This window comes from Heptranchias perlo, chromosome 14 (assembly GCF_035084215.1).
Source record: "Heptranchias perlo isolate sHepPer1 chromosome 14, sHepPer1.hap1, whole genome shotgun sequence".
Classification (NCBI taxonomy): Eukaryota; Metazoa; Chordata; class Chondrichthyes; order Hexanchiformes; family Hexanchidae; genus Heptranchias; species Heptranchias perlo.
The window spans coordinates 9,413,800-9,432,343 of NC_090338.1; the positions used below are offsets into that span (position 1 = coordinate 9,413,800).

The 18,544-nt window shown below is 41.7% G+C and overlaps 1 protein-coding gene across 5 annotated transcripts in view; it reads left to right on the forward strand.

Annotated features, from left to right (window-relative positions):
- The window catches only part of LOC137332308 (protocadherin-10-like), a 245,812-nt gene that overhangs the window by 63,393 nt on the left and 163,875 nt on the right, over positions 1–18,544 (forward strand). The window contains exon 1 of one of the 5 annotated variants that reach the window (XM_067996032.1): positions 6,662–9,252. The exons of 3 other annotated variants lie outside the window; for them this stretch is intronic. In XM_067996032.1, coding sequence (XP_067852133.1) covers positions 6,814–9,252 — 2,439 coding nt within the window. In that variant the 5' untranslated portion in view covers positions 6,662–6,813. Of the gene's footprint in view, positions 1–6,661; positions 9,253–16,342; positions 18,534–18,544 lie in introns of those variants that run through there. One more of the 5 variants, XM_067996039.1, reaches the window with a different exon arrangement.

Sequence of the window (18,544 nt, forward strand, 5' to 3'; positions counted from 1 at the left end):
CTCCATACGAGCCTCCTCCCTCCCTACTTATTCTAACCCTATCAGCATATCCTTCAATTCCTTTCTCCCTCGTATGTTTATTTAGCTTCCGCTTAAATGCGTCCACACTAGTCACCACAACTACTCAGTGTGGTAGCGAGTTCCACATTCTAACCACTCTCTGGGTAAAGAACTTTCTCCTGAATTCCATATTGGATTTATTAGTAACGATCTTATATTTATGGCCGCTAGTTCTGGTCTCCCCCTCAAGTGGAAACATCTTCTCTACAGCGAAACTATCAAACCCTTCCATAATCTTCAAGACCTATATCAGGTCACCGCTCAGTCTTCTCTTTTCTAGAAAAAGAACCCCAGCCTGCTCAATCTTTCCTGACAGGTATAACTGCTCAGTTCTAGTATCATCCTAGTAAACTTTTTTGCACCTTCTCCAGTCCCTCTATATCCTTTTATAACATGGAGACCATAACTGTTCACAGTACTCCAAGTGGAGTCTAACCAGGGTTATATACAAGTTTAACATAACTTCTCTGCTTTTCAGTTCTATCCCTCTAGAAATGAACCCCAGAGCTTGGTTGGCTTTTTTAATGGCCTTGTTAACCTACTACACTACTTTTAGTGATCTGTGTGTCTGTACCCCCAGATCCCTCTGCTCCTCTACCCCATTTAGACTCTTCTTAGCCAAGCAGTATGTGGCCCCCTTATTCTTCCTACCAAAATGTAATACCTCACACTTATCTATATTGAAATTCATCTGCTAATTACATGCTCATTCTGCAAGCTTATTAATATCTTCCAGTATTTTGTCGCAGTGCTCCTTGGTACTAACCATACTTCCAAATTTTGTGTTGTCTGCAAATTTTGAAATTGTACTTCTAATTCCTAATTTCAAATCATTTATGTAAATGGTGAACAACAGTGGTCACAGCACTGATCCTTGTGGAACACCACTTCCCACCTTTTGCCAGCCTGAATAACTACCTTTAACCCATACTCTCTTTTCTGTTTTGTAGCCAGCCTGCTATCCATTCTGCTACCTGTCCTCTGACTCCACATGATCTGGCCTTAGCCATGAGTCTATCTTGCGGTACATTATCAATAGCCTTTTCAAAATCCAAATATATTACATCTACCGCAATACCCTTGTCTACAGTTTATGTTACTTCTTCATAGAATTCAATAAGGCTGGTCAAGCATGACCTTCCCTTTTGGAATCCGTGCTGACGATTCTTTATTATATTTTCGGTTTCTATATATTTTCTATTACGTATTAGTTCATTGCTGATTTTACTCAACGTATAGTGAGAACTAGATTCATATTCGATGTTGGCAGAAATTGTATCAAACATTTCTCCTAATCATTTGTATTGAATTCTGAAAGAAGTACAAATAATGCTATTGATTTGAACTTTATTGGTGATTTGCGTGCTGGGAGCAGAGTGATGTTAGCATTGGATAATTGAACAGTTTTCCATTGCAAGCAAAGCTATTGTGGAGCAGTCCCAGGTCAGACATAGCACAATTTAAATGCACAGTGAAGCTCCTCTTGTTTGTTTCAAAACGTGACTCAACCTCGTCGTCAATGCACTGTTCCGTAGCACCAGTACGATGTTTCACATTAACAAACTAGGCTTGGTCCATCTGAGTGAGCTTGTCAAATGAGTGACAAATTAGAGGCAGCATTGTGGAGTGGGACCACGCCCACTGCTAACTGAGCTTAGTCTGCCCAAACTCATTTAACATAGAACTCTTACATCCGGAAGAGAGAAAAGACATTCATCCCAACAATCTCGATTGGACTATCATCTATGCCCTAAAAGGCAAAGTGTTAAATACACGGTGCCATCTATTCCCTAATGTTGGTGTCATCGGCAGCCAACAGTGGCACAACTGTTCACTGTCGCGGAACAACAATGATGCCAAGCATAATATTAACACGATTTTAGATGTAATCTGCGGAGCACACACGAAATGAAATGGGTTGACTGAATTAAGACGTGTAATTTTAAAATGTCTGTTTGCAGTGTGTTCTTTCATGGTGAATTTTGGAAAATTTACTCTGATACTATACTTGAAGAATAGCTGAGTACAGGATAGGAAAGTCCAAAGTAATAAAATAAAAGATTGCTTGAATTTTTGATTAGACAACAATAAATGTGGACAAAGGAATGCAAAGACGTTATAGCTATAAGAGATGCAAAGTATCGTCATTGGTTCAATTTGAGGTATTATGTTTCTCAATCAGAAGCTGAAATGTGACTGGAGTTTGGACAAACACTGGACAAACAGGGGGCTCTAGGCGGGGAGGAGCTAAATACGATTAAAATCACAAAGGAATTGGTACTCAGTAAAATAATGGGACTCAAGGCGGATAAATCCCCTGGACCTGATGGCTTACATCCTAGGGTCTTGAGGGAAGTGGCAGTAGGGATTGTGGATGCTTTGGTAATAATTTTCCAAAATTCTCTGGACTCGGCAAAGGTCCCGGCAGATTGGAAAACTGCTAATGTAACACCCTTATTTAAAAAGGGTAGTAGGCAGAAGGCTGGAAATTATAGACCAGTTAGCCTAACATCTGTGGTGGGTAAAATTTTGGAATCTATTATCAAGGAGACAGTAGCGGAACATTTGGATAAACATAATTTAATAGGACAAAGTCAGCATGGCTTTACGAAGGGGAAGTCATGTCTGACAAATTTGCTTGAGTTCTTTGAGGACATAACGTGCAGGGTGGATAAAGGGGAACCAGTGGACGTAGTGTATTTAGACTTCCCGAAGGCATTCGACAAGGTGCCACATAAAAGATTATTGCTCAAGATAAAGAATCACTGGATTGGGGGTAATATTCTGGCATGGGTGGAGGATTGGTTATCTAACAGGAAGCAGAGAGTTGGCATAAACGGTTCATTCTCGGACTGGCAACCAGTAGCCAGTGGTGTTCCGCAGGGATTGGTGCTGGGTCCCCAACTCTTTACAATCTATATTAACGATTTGGAGGAGGGGACCGAGTGTAACATATCAAAGTTTGCAGATGATACAAAGATGGGAGGGAAAGTGGAGAGTGAGGAGGACATAAAAAACCTACAGGGGGATATAGACAGGCTGGGTGAGTGGGCGGAGATTTGGCAGATGCAATATAATATTGGAAAATGTGAGGTTATGCACTTTGGCAGGAAAAATCAGAGAGCAAGTTATTATCTTAAAGGCTAGAAACTGGAAAGTACTGCAGTACAAAGGGATCTGGGGGTCCTAGTGCAAGAAGATCAAAAAGTTAGTATGCAGGTGCAGCAGGTGATCAAGAAGGCCAACGGAATGTTGGCTTTTATTGCTAGGGGGATAGAATATAAAAACAGGGAGGTATTGCTGCAGTTATATAAGGTATTGGTGAGATTGCACCTGGAAAACTGCATACAGTTTTGGTCTCCATACTAAAGAAAAGACATACTTGCTCTCGAGGCAGTACAAAGAAGGTTCACTCGGTTAATCCCGGGGATGAGAGGGCGGACATATGAGGAGAGGTTGAGTAGATTGGGACTCTACTCATTGGAGTTCAGAAGAATGAGAGGCGATCTTATTGAAACATATAAGATTGTGAAGGGGCTTGATCGGGTGGATGCGGTAAGGATGTTCCCAAGGATGGGTGAAACTAGAACGAGGGGGGCATAATCTTAGAATAAGGGGCTGCTCTTTCAAAACTGAGATGAGGAGAAACTTCTTCACTCAGAGGGTAGTAGGTCTGTGGAATTTGCTGCCCCAGGAAGCTGTGGAAGCTACATCATTAAATAAATTTAAAACGGAAATCGACAGTTTCCTAGAAATATAGGGAATTAGGGGTTACGGGGAGCGGGCAGGAAATTGGACATTAATTTAGATTTGAGGTTAGGATCAGATCAGCCATGATCTTATTGAATGGCGGAGCAGGCTCGAGGGGCCGATTGGCCTACTCCTGCTCATATTTCTTATGTTCTTATGTTCTTATGTCCATGACAACCCGGTTATGCCACTAGCAGATACATTGCAAAACTAAATGGCGAGTTGCACAATGTTGTTAGTTTTTTTGTGTATGAATCTAAAGTCTCGGAGAAAATGAAAGAAATAATGATTTCAACAATCAAAACGTACAGGTATATTCAAACCAAGTCGCTCTTCTGAACAAAATTTAGACATGAACTTTATTCCAAGAAATTTCAGAAATCTGTAATGGGCAGCAAGTGCACATACAAATCATGTTGGCGTGCAACTGAGCATCGCTATGAGACTTGCCACACCAACACCGACGGTCTAGCTCCATATCCTCCTACATAGCTCGCCATCACCTCTCAGAAAAGAAACAGCAATAACTAGAGAATACAATCGGGACCTAGCAAAGTCAAAGCTGCCTATTAATGAAGGTCTGGACTTGCCACCTTAAGTCCAAGCATCCCTTTTGCTTAGCGGCTGAAACACTCAATGCTTCAGAACTCTTACCTAAATACGTGTGGCGGAGGATGTGCGGAGCCAGCTGGGTCAAGAATTAGGAGCTGACCATGAACCGTGTGGATCAACAACCTGGCTTCACCTTGTCACGTAAAATATGGATCACTCCGAACTGCTTCGGAACTTCATGTGGACTCTAAAACCATCTTCTTTATAAATAGCTGATGTTCCACTGTCGAGAGACCATCATAAACAATGGCGTATCTTGCGAGCCATTGCTCACTAAGATGCTTCCTCGTAGGAATAGATTCAGATCACGATAGGCCATAGATTGTATGGCGAACTGGAACGTCGATATTTAATGTTGCTTTACCAGCTGAAATACGAAAGGAATAAGATTGAATGGTGGTTACCATACCGAAGCATTTGAAAGCCTGTTAGTTGGAAATGGAATATTTTAAAATAAGTACATTACCAAAATGAAAACTGCCATGGTTTATGCAGATTTGCCGCAAGTTGGTTTACGTACAGATTCGTTATTCGATTCCTGAAAAAATACAACTGGGTGCCTTTGTTGGGAATATTGCGGACAATTTGGGTTTAGATGCATGATAGCTCTCAGCTCGCATTTTTCGGATTGTGTATTATCCGGGAAAACATCATCTGGATGCAAATTTAAACAATGGAATGCTGTTTGTGAAGTAATTGCTTTGTGGGCAGAGCATCACTTGCATATTGCATTAAAAGAATGTGAATGAAAAGCCCCTCAGTCCCTGATGAACCAATGTGGATATTCTACATGTAATTGACAATTCTCCGACTTTCCCAAAGAGCCAGTTCTATCTGGAAATCTCACAGTTAGTTGCACCAGAGGCGCGCTTCACCCTTAACTTTGTGTGCAAGTTCCGGACGTTGGAAGCAATTCCCTACGAGCTTGTTCTGAACGATTATTTCATTCCAAAGACACAAACCCGGAGTGCCGATGGGAAGTTTTCTGCCTTTGTGCTAGAAAACTCCTTCGAAAGAGAAAGATAGTAGAACCACAAGTTAGTCCTAATCACCACAGACTGTGGAGTCCCTAAAAGATCTGGAACAGCTTAGATAACAGTCGTATTACATGACGTCAAAAACAAGGCGCCTTTGTTTCCTGAGTCCGTTTACACGGTCGGCTCGTTAGACGACTCACCCAACTGGTAATCAAACTAAACGCTCCTGACTTGGGCGATGGTTCCAATCGAGAGGTAGTGTACTTCTTCTGCAGCCATACATCTGCTAGAGAGTGTGAGCTAGCAACATAGGGACATAAATAAGCCGTTCAGTCCCTCTAACCTGCTCCGTCATTCAATTAGATCATGGCTGATCTGTAACTCAACTCCAAATACCCGACTGAGCTCCACATCCTTTGATACCCTTACCCAACTGAAATTTATTGGCACCAGGATTAAAAGCTACAATTGTCCCAGCATCCACAGCCTTTTGGGGAGGGAATTCCAGATTTGTACGACCGTTTATTTGAAAAAGTGATTCTAGATTTCCCTTCTAAATGGCCTAGCTTTCATTTTAAGATTCTGTACACGTTAGCATAAGTTGTACTAGTCCCTTAGCGGTCTTGTTCCACCTAGTTACTATTATTGGGTGAAGGGAGATCGTCATAACAATAACAGTTAATATTTTAATCATGCAAGAAATATTAATAACGGTTCCAATAAGTGAGCGTTAATATTACGATTACTGCGAAGTGCAGTGAAGTTGTCAACAATAGCATTAAATTGGAGTTGATGTATCTGATTCTAACTTTCAGCAGCACATTTAAGGTTTTATCAAGTCCTAACTTATGAAGCACGAAATGAAGTGTATTTTAGGATTTTGTGGATAGTTTAACCGAATGATATACGCTTTGTGCTGATATTACAGAATATATTAACGAAGAAATATCATCCACTCAAATTTTAAAAACATTCTTGAGTTGCATTTTTGATTGAACAACCAAAAATGTGAAATCGACGCAGTGATTTTCCAAGACATTCTAGCTTTAAGAAATGCTCAGAAGCCTGATTGGTTGAATGTGATTCTGTCTCCATCCACCAATCAGAAGCTGCAATGTGACTGGAGATCCTGACTGGCCCCTTCCCTTCCCATCCACCATTGCGCACGTTCAGCCACAGTTCAGTGTTGAACAGCGGGCCGCACAGCATCGTAAGCGGTTTTGCATTCGAACCCAATGGTGATTTTTCGCAGAAATAAGAAGGTCCGTCAGAAATAATCTCAAGATTTTTAAACCCACAGGTACTTTTGTTTGTCTGCCACTTCTAATAGGGAAAATATATTAATAACTTAATTCGAAGGAATTATCGAACCAAGCTCTCGCGCTGAAAAACATTGGGATGCTTTGTGCTGGAAATGAGATATTATAAACGACACTGGCTGTTAAAATGGTCTCTGTTGTACTCCGTGTTCTCGTTTTGGGATCTAATTTCTGGACAGATTCGTTATTCAATTCCTGAAGAGCTGCAACTAGGTGCCTTTGTTGGGAATATCGCTGAGGATTTGGGTTTAGACGTGAAGGAGCTCAAAGCTCGCAGTTTTCGGATTGTGCCTGGTCCCTCAACGCAGTATTTCGACGTGAATTTCAACAATGGCAATTTATTTCTAAAGGAAAAGCTTGACAGGGAACAGCTCTGTGGGCCGAGTGCGACGTGTGTGTTACCTTTAGAAACAGTGATCGAGAATCCTTTTAGCCTGTACGATGCTGAAGTGGAGATTCTGGATGTAAATGACAATGCTCCTACTTTTCCAGAAAGCCAGTTCCGCCTTGAAATCTCAGAGGTGGCCGCACAAGGAACCCGCTATGCTCTTGAGTGCGCGCACGACCCAGACGTAGGAACCAACTCCCTGCAATCGTACCAGTTAGTTGCAAACGAATACTTCGCTTTAAATGTTGAGAGCCGAAATGGGAATGCAGACATGCCAGTATTAGTTTTGGAAAGGCCACTGGATAGAGAAAAGGCATCTAGTCACAGATTAGTGCTAATTGCCAAAGACGGCGGGGTCCCTGAGCGGTCCGGAACAGCTCAGATAATAATCAGAGTACAAGATGCCAATGACAACAGGCCTGTGTTCGCCCAGTCAGTTTATAGGGTCAATGTGATGGAAAATACAGCCAAAGGAACATTGGTGATCAAGCTAAATGCCACTGATTTGGATGATAGTTCCAATGGAGAGATTGTGTACACTTTCAGTAGTCATACTTCCGTTAGAGTCCGTGAGCTGTTTGGTCTGGATTCCAAAACTGGTGAAATCAGAGTCAAGGGAAATTTAGATTATGAAGAGAACAGTGTTGTTGAGATAAATGTACAAGCAATGGACAAGGGACCTTCTGCAATTCCTGCTTATTGTCATGTGCTGGTTCAGATTGAGGATATAAATGATAACGCCCCTGAGGTGAAGGTTTCTACCCTGTTCAGTCCGGTTCCCGAAGACTCTGTGCCCGGGACGGTGGTGGCTCTAATCAGTGCAACAGACAAAGATTCAGGAGAAAATGGGCTGGTCGAATGTCATGTGACAAATAACCTTCCTTTTCAATTGGATTCATCCTCCAAGAAATACTTAACATTGCGTACACAACAGGTACTTGATCGTGAAAATATTTCGAGCTACGAAGTCACTGTCCTCTGCAGTGATTCAGGGTCTCCTCCTCTTATATCCAAAAAAGTCATCCTGGTTGAGATTTCGGATATAAATGATAACGCGCCGCGCTTTGCACAGCCTTTATATACAGCTTACGTGATGGAGAACAATGCTATTGGAGCGTCAATCTTTTCAATGACAGCTTTTGATCCAGATTTAAACCAGAACTCGCGGCTAAACTATTCTATCACGACCGCTCAGGTTCAGGGCGAGTCAGTGTTCAATTATGTCTACATCCAATCAGAAAAGGGAATCATATTTTCCCAAAGATCCTTTGACTACGAGAGACTCAAAAACTTTCAGATCCAAGTTAAGGTCCAGGACTCTGGAGTCCCACCACTCTCCAGTAACGTCTCAGTGGAGGTAATTATCCTTGATCAGAATGACAATGCTCCGGTGATCGTGCATCCAACGCCCGAGTATGGATCTACAGTAACAGAGACAGTATCTCGATTCGCAGAACCGGGCTATCTAGTTGCCCTGGTGTCGGCTACTGATGCCGATTCTGGCCAGAATGCTCGCCTCTCCTACCAGATTCTGAAGTCTACTGACCCTGGACTTTTTACTATTTCAGTGGATACTGGCGAAATCTGGACAATCCGAGGGATTAGGAGGAAAGATAGCACGAAGCAAAGATTGATTATCGGAGCAAAGGACAATGGTTCACCGCCGCTTTCAGCTACAATGACAATCATCTTATCACTGACAGACGGTGATACAGAATTACTTTCTGACGTGAGTAGTTTGTCTGAGGATCCTAAGACCTTTGGTGACATTAGCCTTTACTTAGTCATATCGTTAGGGATCACCTCATCTATCTTTTTCATCGTTTTAATTATGTTCGCCATTAAGGTTCATAAAAACAGAAACCGCTTTGGTTATCTGGACACGTGTTGTTGCTTCGAAGCACAAAATTCGTTGAATGGAATTCAAAAAGCCAGCAAAAACCTTGAAATAGTTCCGAACTATGTGGATGTATTTGGGGGCGATCCACTGTCTCAAAGTTTCCGCTATGAGACGTGTTCCACTGCGGGTACTGCGAAGAGAGACGCTATGTTCCCTAACTTGTACAGTTCATCTTCACACAAGAATAACGTCACGAGAGGGAATGAAGAAATTCTCCGGAATTCCAATTGCACTGTCAACAGTGAGGTGAGGCGCTTTTGGAAACAAAAGCACTTTTGAGTTTGAATTGGATGTACAGACATCCTCTGACATATCGGGGCTCATGTTTTCATGTTTGGCTAGTTGATGGCAGAAGCATGCAGGTATGAGTAAAATTCCCACATCTGAACTTATTTTGCTATTTCTGTCCCTAACATTTATGCCTAAACGAGGCACCTTTCGAGTTTTAAATTGACAAGACTAGGGGAAGTTTCATGATCATCGTGCAGAATAGTAACCATGTGCAAAGTATAGTTGAAATGAAGAGATAATTCAAATATTGGCTAAAAGACATGAAGATTGGGTTATTGTAGATTGCAACAGCAAAGAGACTGAAATAAGACATTCCACAAATTTGAAGTTCTACGGTGAATGAGATAGAATAGGAGGCGGTGAAATTATTCTGAATTCGGGGAGAAAAACGAATGGGTAGATTCATACTTGATGTTTAGGAGAAGCAAGAAAATTTCACAGCACTAAAATAAGCACTGTACTATGGATAAGGTTGATAGAAAAGTTGTGATGAACATTGAAACATAGGAACATAGGAACAGGAGAAGGCCATTCAGCCGCTTGACCCTGTTCCGCCATTCAATTAGATCATGGCTGATCTGTATCTTATCTTCATTTACCCGCCTTGGTTCCGTAGCCCTTAATGCCCTTGGTGAACAAAAATCTATCAATCTCAGTTTTGAAATTTTCAATTGACCTAGCCTCAACAGCTTTTTTGGGGAGAGAATTCCAGATTTCCACGATCCTTTGTGTGAAGAAGTGCTATCTGACATTACCCCTGAACGGCCTAGCTCTAATTTTAGGTTATGCCCCCTTGTTCTGGACTCTCCCACCAGAGGAAATAGTTTCTCTCTATCTACCCTTTCAATCCTTTTAATCATCTTTAGTACTTCAATTCGACCATCCCTTAATCTTCTATATCCAAGGGAATACCAGCCTATCCTGTGCAACCTATTCCCATATGTTAACTATTTTAGCCCCGGTAGCATTCTGGTCAATCTGCGCTGCACCCTCTCCAAGGCCAATATATATTTCCTGAGGTCCGCTGCCCAGATTTGAATACAATATACCAGATAGGGTTTAACCAGAGCTCTTTACAGCTGTAACATAACTTCCACTCCTTTGTATTCCAGCCCTCTTAAGATAAGGGTCAACATTCCATTAGCCTTTTAAATTATTTTTGGTACCTGTCCACTAGCTTTTAGTGATTTCTGTACTTGGACCCCTAAATCTCTCTGCTCATCCACAGTTCCCAGCTTCTCGCCATTTAGAAAATACTTCGATCTATCTTTCTTAGGTCCAAAGTGGATGACCTCACATTTTCTCACATTGAGCTCTGTTTCTATGCTGTACATTCTATGTTATCTATGCAATTCTATGAACTGCATGTGCCACAGTTTTGCCGACTCAGTTAATCTATCAATGTCTCTTTGCAACTTTCTGCTCCCACCTACATTATTTGCTCAAAAGCAAAATACTGTGGATGCGAGAAATCTGAAACAAAAACAGAAAATGCTGGTAAAGCTCAGCAAGTGAGGCAGCATCTGTGGAGAAAGAAACAGAGTTAATGTTTCAGGTCGAAGACCTTTCGTCAGAACTCGAGTTCTGACGGGACTTCGACCTGAAACATTAACTCTGTTTCTTTCTCCACAGATGCTGCCTCACTTGCTGAGCTTTTCCAGCATTTTCTATTTTTATTACATTATTTACTGTGCCACCTAACTTAATGTCTATAGAGAGACTATAAAGAGAGGAAGAAAGGTTTGAGGCCAGTCGTGAGAGAAGGATCACCTACCAGCTTTTTGGGATGAATATTATGTTGTCCCTAAGTATTCATTCACAATTATTTTTATCGAAATATTTAAGTAGCTTATCTGCATCATAGAAACGTGCACTCACACGAGCTGACTGTATTTTGGTACACTACTACAAATAAAAATTCAGGAAATAAGAGAGAAAAATAGTGATTAATGCATAGCTGCCGCAAAAGCATAGGAAAGGATGGATTTGCCCGCATGACCTGACCTTTTGGAATCCGTCCTGATTATTCTTTATTATATTTTCAGTTTCTAGATGTTTTTCTATTACGTATTGACTAATTTATTAAAGTTCTTTGAGGAAGTAACAAGCAATGTGGATAAAGGGGATCCTGTGGATGTGATGTACTTGGATTTCCAGGAGGCTTTTGACAAGGTGCCACATCAAAGGCTACTACACAAAATAAGAGCTCATGGTGTAGGGGGTAATATATTAGCATGAATAAAGGATTGGTTAGCTAACAGGAAACAACGAGTTGGCATAAATGGGTCATTTTCAGGTTGGCAAGATGTAATGAGTGGAGTGCCACAATGATCAGTGCTTGGGCCTCAACTATTTACAATCTATATCAATGACTTGGATGAAGGGACCGAATGTGTGGTTGCTAAATTTGCTGATGACACAAAGATAGGTAGGAAAGTAAGATGTGAAGAGGACATAAGGAGTCTGCAAAGGGATATAAATAGGTTAAGCGAGTGGGCAGAAATTTGGCAGAGGGAATATAATATGGGAAAATGTGAACTTGTCCACTTTGGCAGGATGAATAGAAAAGCAGTATATTATTTAAATGGAGAGAGATTGCAGAACTCTGAGGTACAGAGGGATCTGGGTATCCTAGTACATGAATCACAAAAAGTTAGTATGCAGGTACAGCAAGTGATTAGGATTGCAAATGGAATGTTGTCATTTATTGTAAGGGGAATGGAATATAAAAGTAGAGATGTTTTGCTACAGTTGTACAGGGCATTGGTGAGACCACATCTAGAATACTGTATGCAGTTTTGGTCTCCTTATTTAAGAAAGGACCTAATTGCTTTGGAGGCGGTTCAGAGAAGGTTCACTCGACTGATTCCTGGATGAGGCGGTTATCTTATGAGGAAAGGTTGAACAAGTTGGGCCTGAATATACTGGAGTTTAGAAGAATGAGAGGTGATCTAATTGAAACATATAAGATCCTGAGGGGATTAGAAGGGGTAGATGCTGAGAGGATGTTTCCCCTTGTGGGAAAGACTAGAACCAGGGGCCACTGTTTAAAAATAAGGGGTCTCCCATTTAAGACGGAGATGAGGAGATTTTTTTTCTCTCAGAGGGTCGTGAGTCTGTGGAACTCCCTTCCCCAGAGAGCGGTGGAGGCAGGGTCATTGAATATTTTTAAGGCTGAGTTAGATTGATTCCTGATTATCGAGGGAGTCAAAGGTTATAGTAGGTAGACGGGAAAGTAGGGTTGAAGTCACAATCAGATCAGCCATGATCTTATCAAATGGCAGAGCAGGCTCGAGGGGCAGAATGGCCTACTTCTGCTCTTAATTCGTATGTTCGTATTGGTTCGTTGCTGATTCTACTCGGTTGTATAGTGCAGTACTGGATTCATATTTGATGTTGGCAGGAAAGGCAACAAATATTTCTCCTGATGCTTTGTTTGAATTCTGAAAGAAATACAAATAATACTATTTAATTTGAAATTTATTGGTGAATTTGCGTGCTAGGAGCAGAGTGATGTTTGCATTGGAGAATTAAACACTTTTCCATTTCAAACAATGCCATTGTGAAGCAGTCCCAGGTCAGACATAGCACAATTTAAATGCACAGTGAAGCTCCTCTTGTTTGTTTCAATGGGTGCCTCAACCACGTCTTCAAAGCACTGTTCCATAGCACCAGTGTGATATTTCACATTAACATACTAGCCTTGGTCCCTCTGAGTGAGGTTGCCAATTTAAAGGCAGCATTGTGGAGTAAGACCACGCGCATTGCAACCTGTGCTTCGTTTGCCCAAACTCATTGAACATGGAACTTTTACATTCGGAAGAGAGAAAAGGCATTCATCCCAACAATCGGTTGGATTATTATCTATTTCCTAAAAGGCATTGTGCTAATTTACAATTCAGAGCGCCATCTATTCCCTAATGTTGTTGTCATCAGCAGCAGACAGTGGCACAGCTGTTCACTGTCGCAGAACAACGCATAATATTAAAATGATTTTATATGTAATCAGCGGAGCACTAACGAAAAGAATTGGGTTGGCTGATAAGTGTAGAATGAATTAAGATGCATATTTTTAAAGTATCTGTTTGCAGTGGGTTCTTTCACGAGAACCCGATTTTGCCATTACGCGCTAACAGATACATTGCAAAACTAAATGGCGAGGTGCGAAATGTCACATTAGGTTTTTGGAAAATGTACTGCGAGTATTCTTGAAGAATAGCTTAGTGCAGGAATTGAAAACTCAAGTGTAACAAAATGCAATAATGCTTCAATTTTTGAATACACAACAATAAATTTGGACAAAGTATTGCAGAGACGCTCGAGCTTTAAGAGATGCAGAACATCGTAATTGTTTAAATCTGAGAGTTATTCTTTTCACCAATGAGAAGCTGAAATGTGACTAAAGATCATGAGAACCCGATTTTGCCATTACGCGCTAGCAGATACATTGCAAAACTAAATGGCGAGGTGCGCAATGTCACATTAGGTTTTTGGTGTATGAATCTGATGCCTTGGGGAAAATGACAGTAATAATCATTTCAGCATTAAAAACGTACAGGTATTTTAAACCCGGCAGCTCTTCTGGACAAAGTTCTAACATGAACTTTATTCCAAGGAATTTCAGAAGCTGGAATAGGCAGGACAAATCTTGTTGCCTGGCAACTGAACATAGCTTTGATACATCACACCAAAACCGACAGTCTGGCTCCATATCCTCGAACATAACTTGCCACCGCCTCTCAGAAAAGAAACAACAATAATCAGAGAATACAACCGGGCCCTAGCAATTTCAGAGCTGCCTATTAATGACGTTTTCCAGAAAGTCTCGAGTTGCTACCTTAAGTCCAAGAACTCCTTTTGGTTAACGGCCGCAACTGTCAAACTCAAAGCGCTCTCATCTAAACACAAGTGGCGGTGGATGCGGGAAACCAGTACCATCAAGAATCAGGAGCTGATCATGAACCCTGTGGACCAACCACCTGGCTTCACCTTGTCACGTAAAATATGGATCAATCCTAACTGCAGCGGAACTTGATATGGAATCTGCAACCATCTGCTACATAAATAGAAAACGAAGACTACCCTGATGTGCGTCTGTGGAGAGACTACCCAAAACAATGGCGTACGTTGGGAACCATTGCTCACTAAGGTCCTTCCTCAGGAAGAAGGCGCGTGAAAATATGCGTATCATCGGAGACCATAGAGTGTATGACGAACTGGAACGTCTACATTTAATGTTGCTTTGCTAGCTGAAATACGAAAGAAAGATAATTGAATGGTGGCTACCGCACGGAAGCGTTTGAAAGGCATTTTGTTGGAAATTGAATATTTTAATATGTGCATTATTAAAAATATATGGTTCGTGCATCTTTGCTACATCTTGGTTTATGGACAGATTCGTTATTCGATTCCTGAAGAACTACAACTGGCTGCCGCTGTTGCGAATATTTCGTTCGATTTGGATTTAAATGCGTGATAGCTATCAGCTCGCATTTTTCGGATTGTGTCTGGTCCGGGAAAACATTATTTGGACCTACATGTAAATAATGAAATATTGTTTGTGAAATAATTGCTTTGTGGGCATAGCATCACTTGCATATTGTATTAAAGGAGTGTGAATGAAAAGCCCCTCAGAGTTTCCTAAAGAGTTAGTTCCATCTGGAAATCTCACAGTTAGTTGCACCAGAGGCGCGCTTCGCCCTTAACTTTGTGTGCAAGTTCCGGACGTTGGAAGCAACTCCCTGCGAGCTTGTTCTGAACGATTATTTCATTCTAGAGACACAAACCGGAGTGACGATGGGAGGATTCCTGTCCTTGTGCTCGAAAACTGCTTAGACAAAGATAATATACCCACAAGTTAGTCCAATCGCCACAGATTGTGGAATCTCTAAAAGATCTGGAACAGCTTAGATAACAGTCGTAGTACATGACGCCAACAACAGGGCGCCAATGTTTCCCGAGTGTGTTTACAAGTCAGCTGGAAGGCCTACCCAACTAGTAATCAAACTAAACGCTCCTGACTTGGGCGATGGTTCGAATCGAGAGGTAGTGTATTTTTTTCAGCAGCCATACATTTGCTAGAGAGTGTAAGCTAGCAACATAGGAACGCAAATAAGCCGTTCAGTCCCTCTAACCTGCTCCGCCATTTAATTAGATCTTGGCTGATCTGTAGCTCAACTGCAATTACCCGCCTTATCTCCACATCCCTTGATGCCCTTACCCAACTGAAATCTATCGGCATCAGGGTTAAAAGCTACAATTGACCCAGCATCCGCAGCCTTTTGGAGGAAGAATTTTAGATTTGTACTATTCTTTGTGTGAAAAAGTGATTCTTGATTTCCCTTCTAAATGGCCTAGCTTTCATTTTAAGATTCTGTTCACGTAAGCATTAATTGTACCAGTCCCTTAGGGTGCTGTTCCACCTCGTTATTATTATTGGGTGTAGGGAGATCGTCATTAAAAAAAACAATTCTTAATATTTTAATTATGCAAGAAATATGAATAACGGTTCCAATAAGAGGACGTTAGTACGACGATTACTACGGAGTGCAGTGAAATTGCCAACAATAGCATGAAATTGGAGTTGACGTATTTGATTCTAGCTTTCAGCAGCACATTTAAGGTTTTAACAACTCCTCACCTTTGAAGCACTAAATGAAGTGTATTTTAGGATTTTTTGGGTGGCTTAACCTAATGATATACGCTATATGCTGATATTACGGAATATATCAGCAAAGAAATATCATCTACATAAATTTTGAATACATTCTTTTGTTGCATTTTTGATTGAACAACCATAAATGTGAAATCGACGCAGTGATTTTCCAAGACAGTCCAGCTTTAAGAAATGCTCAGAAGCCTGATTGGTTGTATGTGATTATGTCTCCATCCACCAATCAGAAACTGCAATGTGACTGGAGATCCTGCCTGCCCCCCTTCCCTTCCCATCCACCATTGCGCACGTTCAGCCACAGTTCAGTGTTGAACAGCGGGCCGCACAGCATCGTAAGCGGTTTTGCATTCGAATCCAATGGTGATTTTTCGCAGAAATAAGACGGTCCGTCAGAAGTAGTCTCAAGATTTTTAAACCCACAGGTATTTGTGTTTAATCTGCCACCTCCATCAGGGATTATTTTTAATATAAATAACTTAATTCGAAGGAATTATCGAACCAAGCTGTCGCGCTAAAACAATTGGGATGTTTTGTGCTGGAAATGAGATATTATAGACGACACTGGCTGTTAAAATGGTCTCTGTTGTACTCCGTGTTCTCCTTCTGGGATCTAATATCCGGACAAATTCGCTATTCAATTCCTGAAGAGCTGCAACTAGGTGCCTTTGTTGGGAATATCGCTGACGATTTGGGGTTAGATGTGAAAGAGCTCAAAGCTCGCAGCTTTCGGATTGTGGCTAGTCCCAGGAAGCAGTATTTCGACGTAAATCTGAACAATGGTAATTTATTTGTAAAGGAAAAGATTGACAGGGAACAGCTCTGTGGGCCGAGCGCGACGTGTGTGTTATCTTTAGAAACAGTGATCGAAAATCCTTTCAGCCTGTACGATGCTGAAGTGGAGATTCTGGATGTAAATGACAATGCTCCTACTTTTCCAAAAAGTCAGTTCCGCCTCGAAATCTCAGAGATGGCCGCACCGGGAACGAGTAATCCCCTTGAGTGCGCGCACGACCCAGACGTAGGAATCAACTCCCTGCAATCGTACCAGTTAGTTCCAAACGAATATTTCGCTTTAAAAGTTGAGAGCCGAATTGAGAATGCAGACATGCCAGTCTTGGTTTTGGAAAGGCCACTGGATAGAGAAAAGATACCTAGTCACAGATTAATGCTAATTGCCAAGGACGGCGGGGTCCCTGAGCGTTCTGGAACTGCACAAATAATAATTATTGTACAGGATGTAAACGATAACGCGCCTGTGTTCCCCCAGTCAGTTTATAGGGTCAGTCTGTTGGAAAATCTACCCAAAGGAACATTGGTGATCAAGCTAAATGCCACTGATTTAGATGATGGTTCCAATGGGGAGATTGTGTACTCTTTCAGTCGCCACACCTCTGTTAGAGTCCGTGAGCTGTTTAGTGTGGATATCAAATCTGGTGAAATCAGTGTCAAGGGACATTTAGACTATGAAGAGAACAGTGTCTTTGAGATAAATGTACAAGCAATGGACAAGGGACCTTACGCGATTCCTGCGTATTGTCATGTGCTGGTTCAGATTGAGGATATAAATGATAACGCCCCTGAGGTGACGGTTTCTACCCTGTTCAGTCCGGTTCCCGAAGACTCTGTGCCCGGGAAGGTGGTGGCTCTAATCAGTGCAACAGACAAAGATTCAGAAGAAAATGGGCAGGTGGAGTGTCAAGTCACAAATAACCTTCCTTTTCAATTGGATTCATCCTCCAAGAAATACTTAACATTGCGTACACAACAGGCACTTGATCGTGAAAATATTTCGAGGTACGAAGTCACTGTCCTCTGCAGTGATTCAGGGTCTCCTCCTCTCACATCCAAAAAAGTCATCCTGGTTGAGGTTTCCGATATAAATGACAACGTACCACGCTTTGCACAGCCGTTATATACAGCTTACGTGATGGAGAACAACGTTATTGGGACGTCTATCTTTTCAGTGACAGCTTTTGATCCAGATTTAAACCAGAACTCTCGGCTAAACTATTCTATCACGACGACTCAGGTTCAGGGCGAGTCAGTGCTCAATTACGTCTACATCCAATCAGAAAAAGGAATAATATGTTCGCAAAAATCTTTTGACTACGAGAGACTCAAAAACTTCCAGATCCAAGTTCAGGTCCAGGACTCTGGAGTCCCACCACTCTCCAGCAACGTCTCAGTGGAGGTAATTATCCTTGATCAGAATGACAATGCTCCGGTGATCGTGCATCCAATACCCGATTATGGATCTACAGTAACAGAGACAGTATCTCGATTCGCAGAACCGGGCTATCTCGTTGCCCTGGTGTCGGCCACTGATGCCGATTCTGGCCAGAATGCTCGCCTCTCTTACCAGATTCTCCAGACTGCTGACCCTGGACTTTTTACGATTTCACCTGATACAGGCGAAATCTGGACAATCCGTGGGATTACGAGCAAAGATGGCACGAAGCAAAGGTTGGTTATCGGGGCAAAGGACAATGGTTCACCGCCGCTTTCAGCTACAATGACAATCATCTTATCACTGACAGACGGCGATACAGAAATGCTTTCTGACGTGAGTAGTTT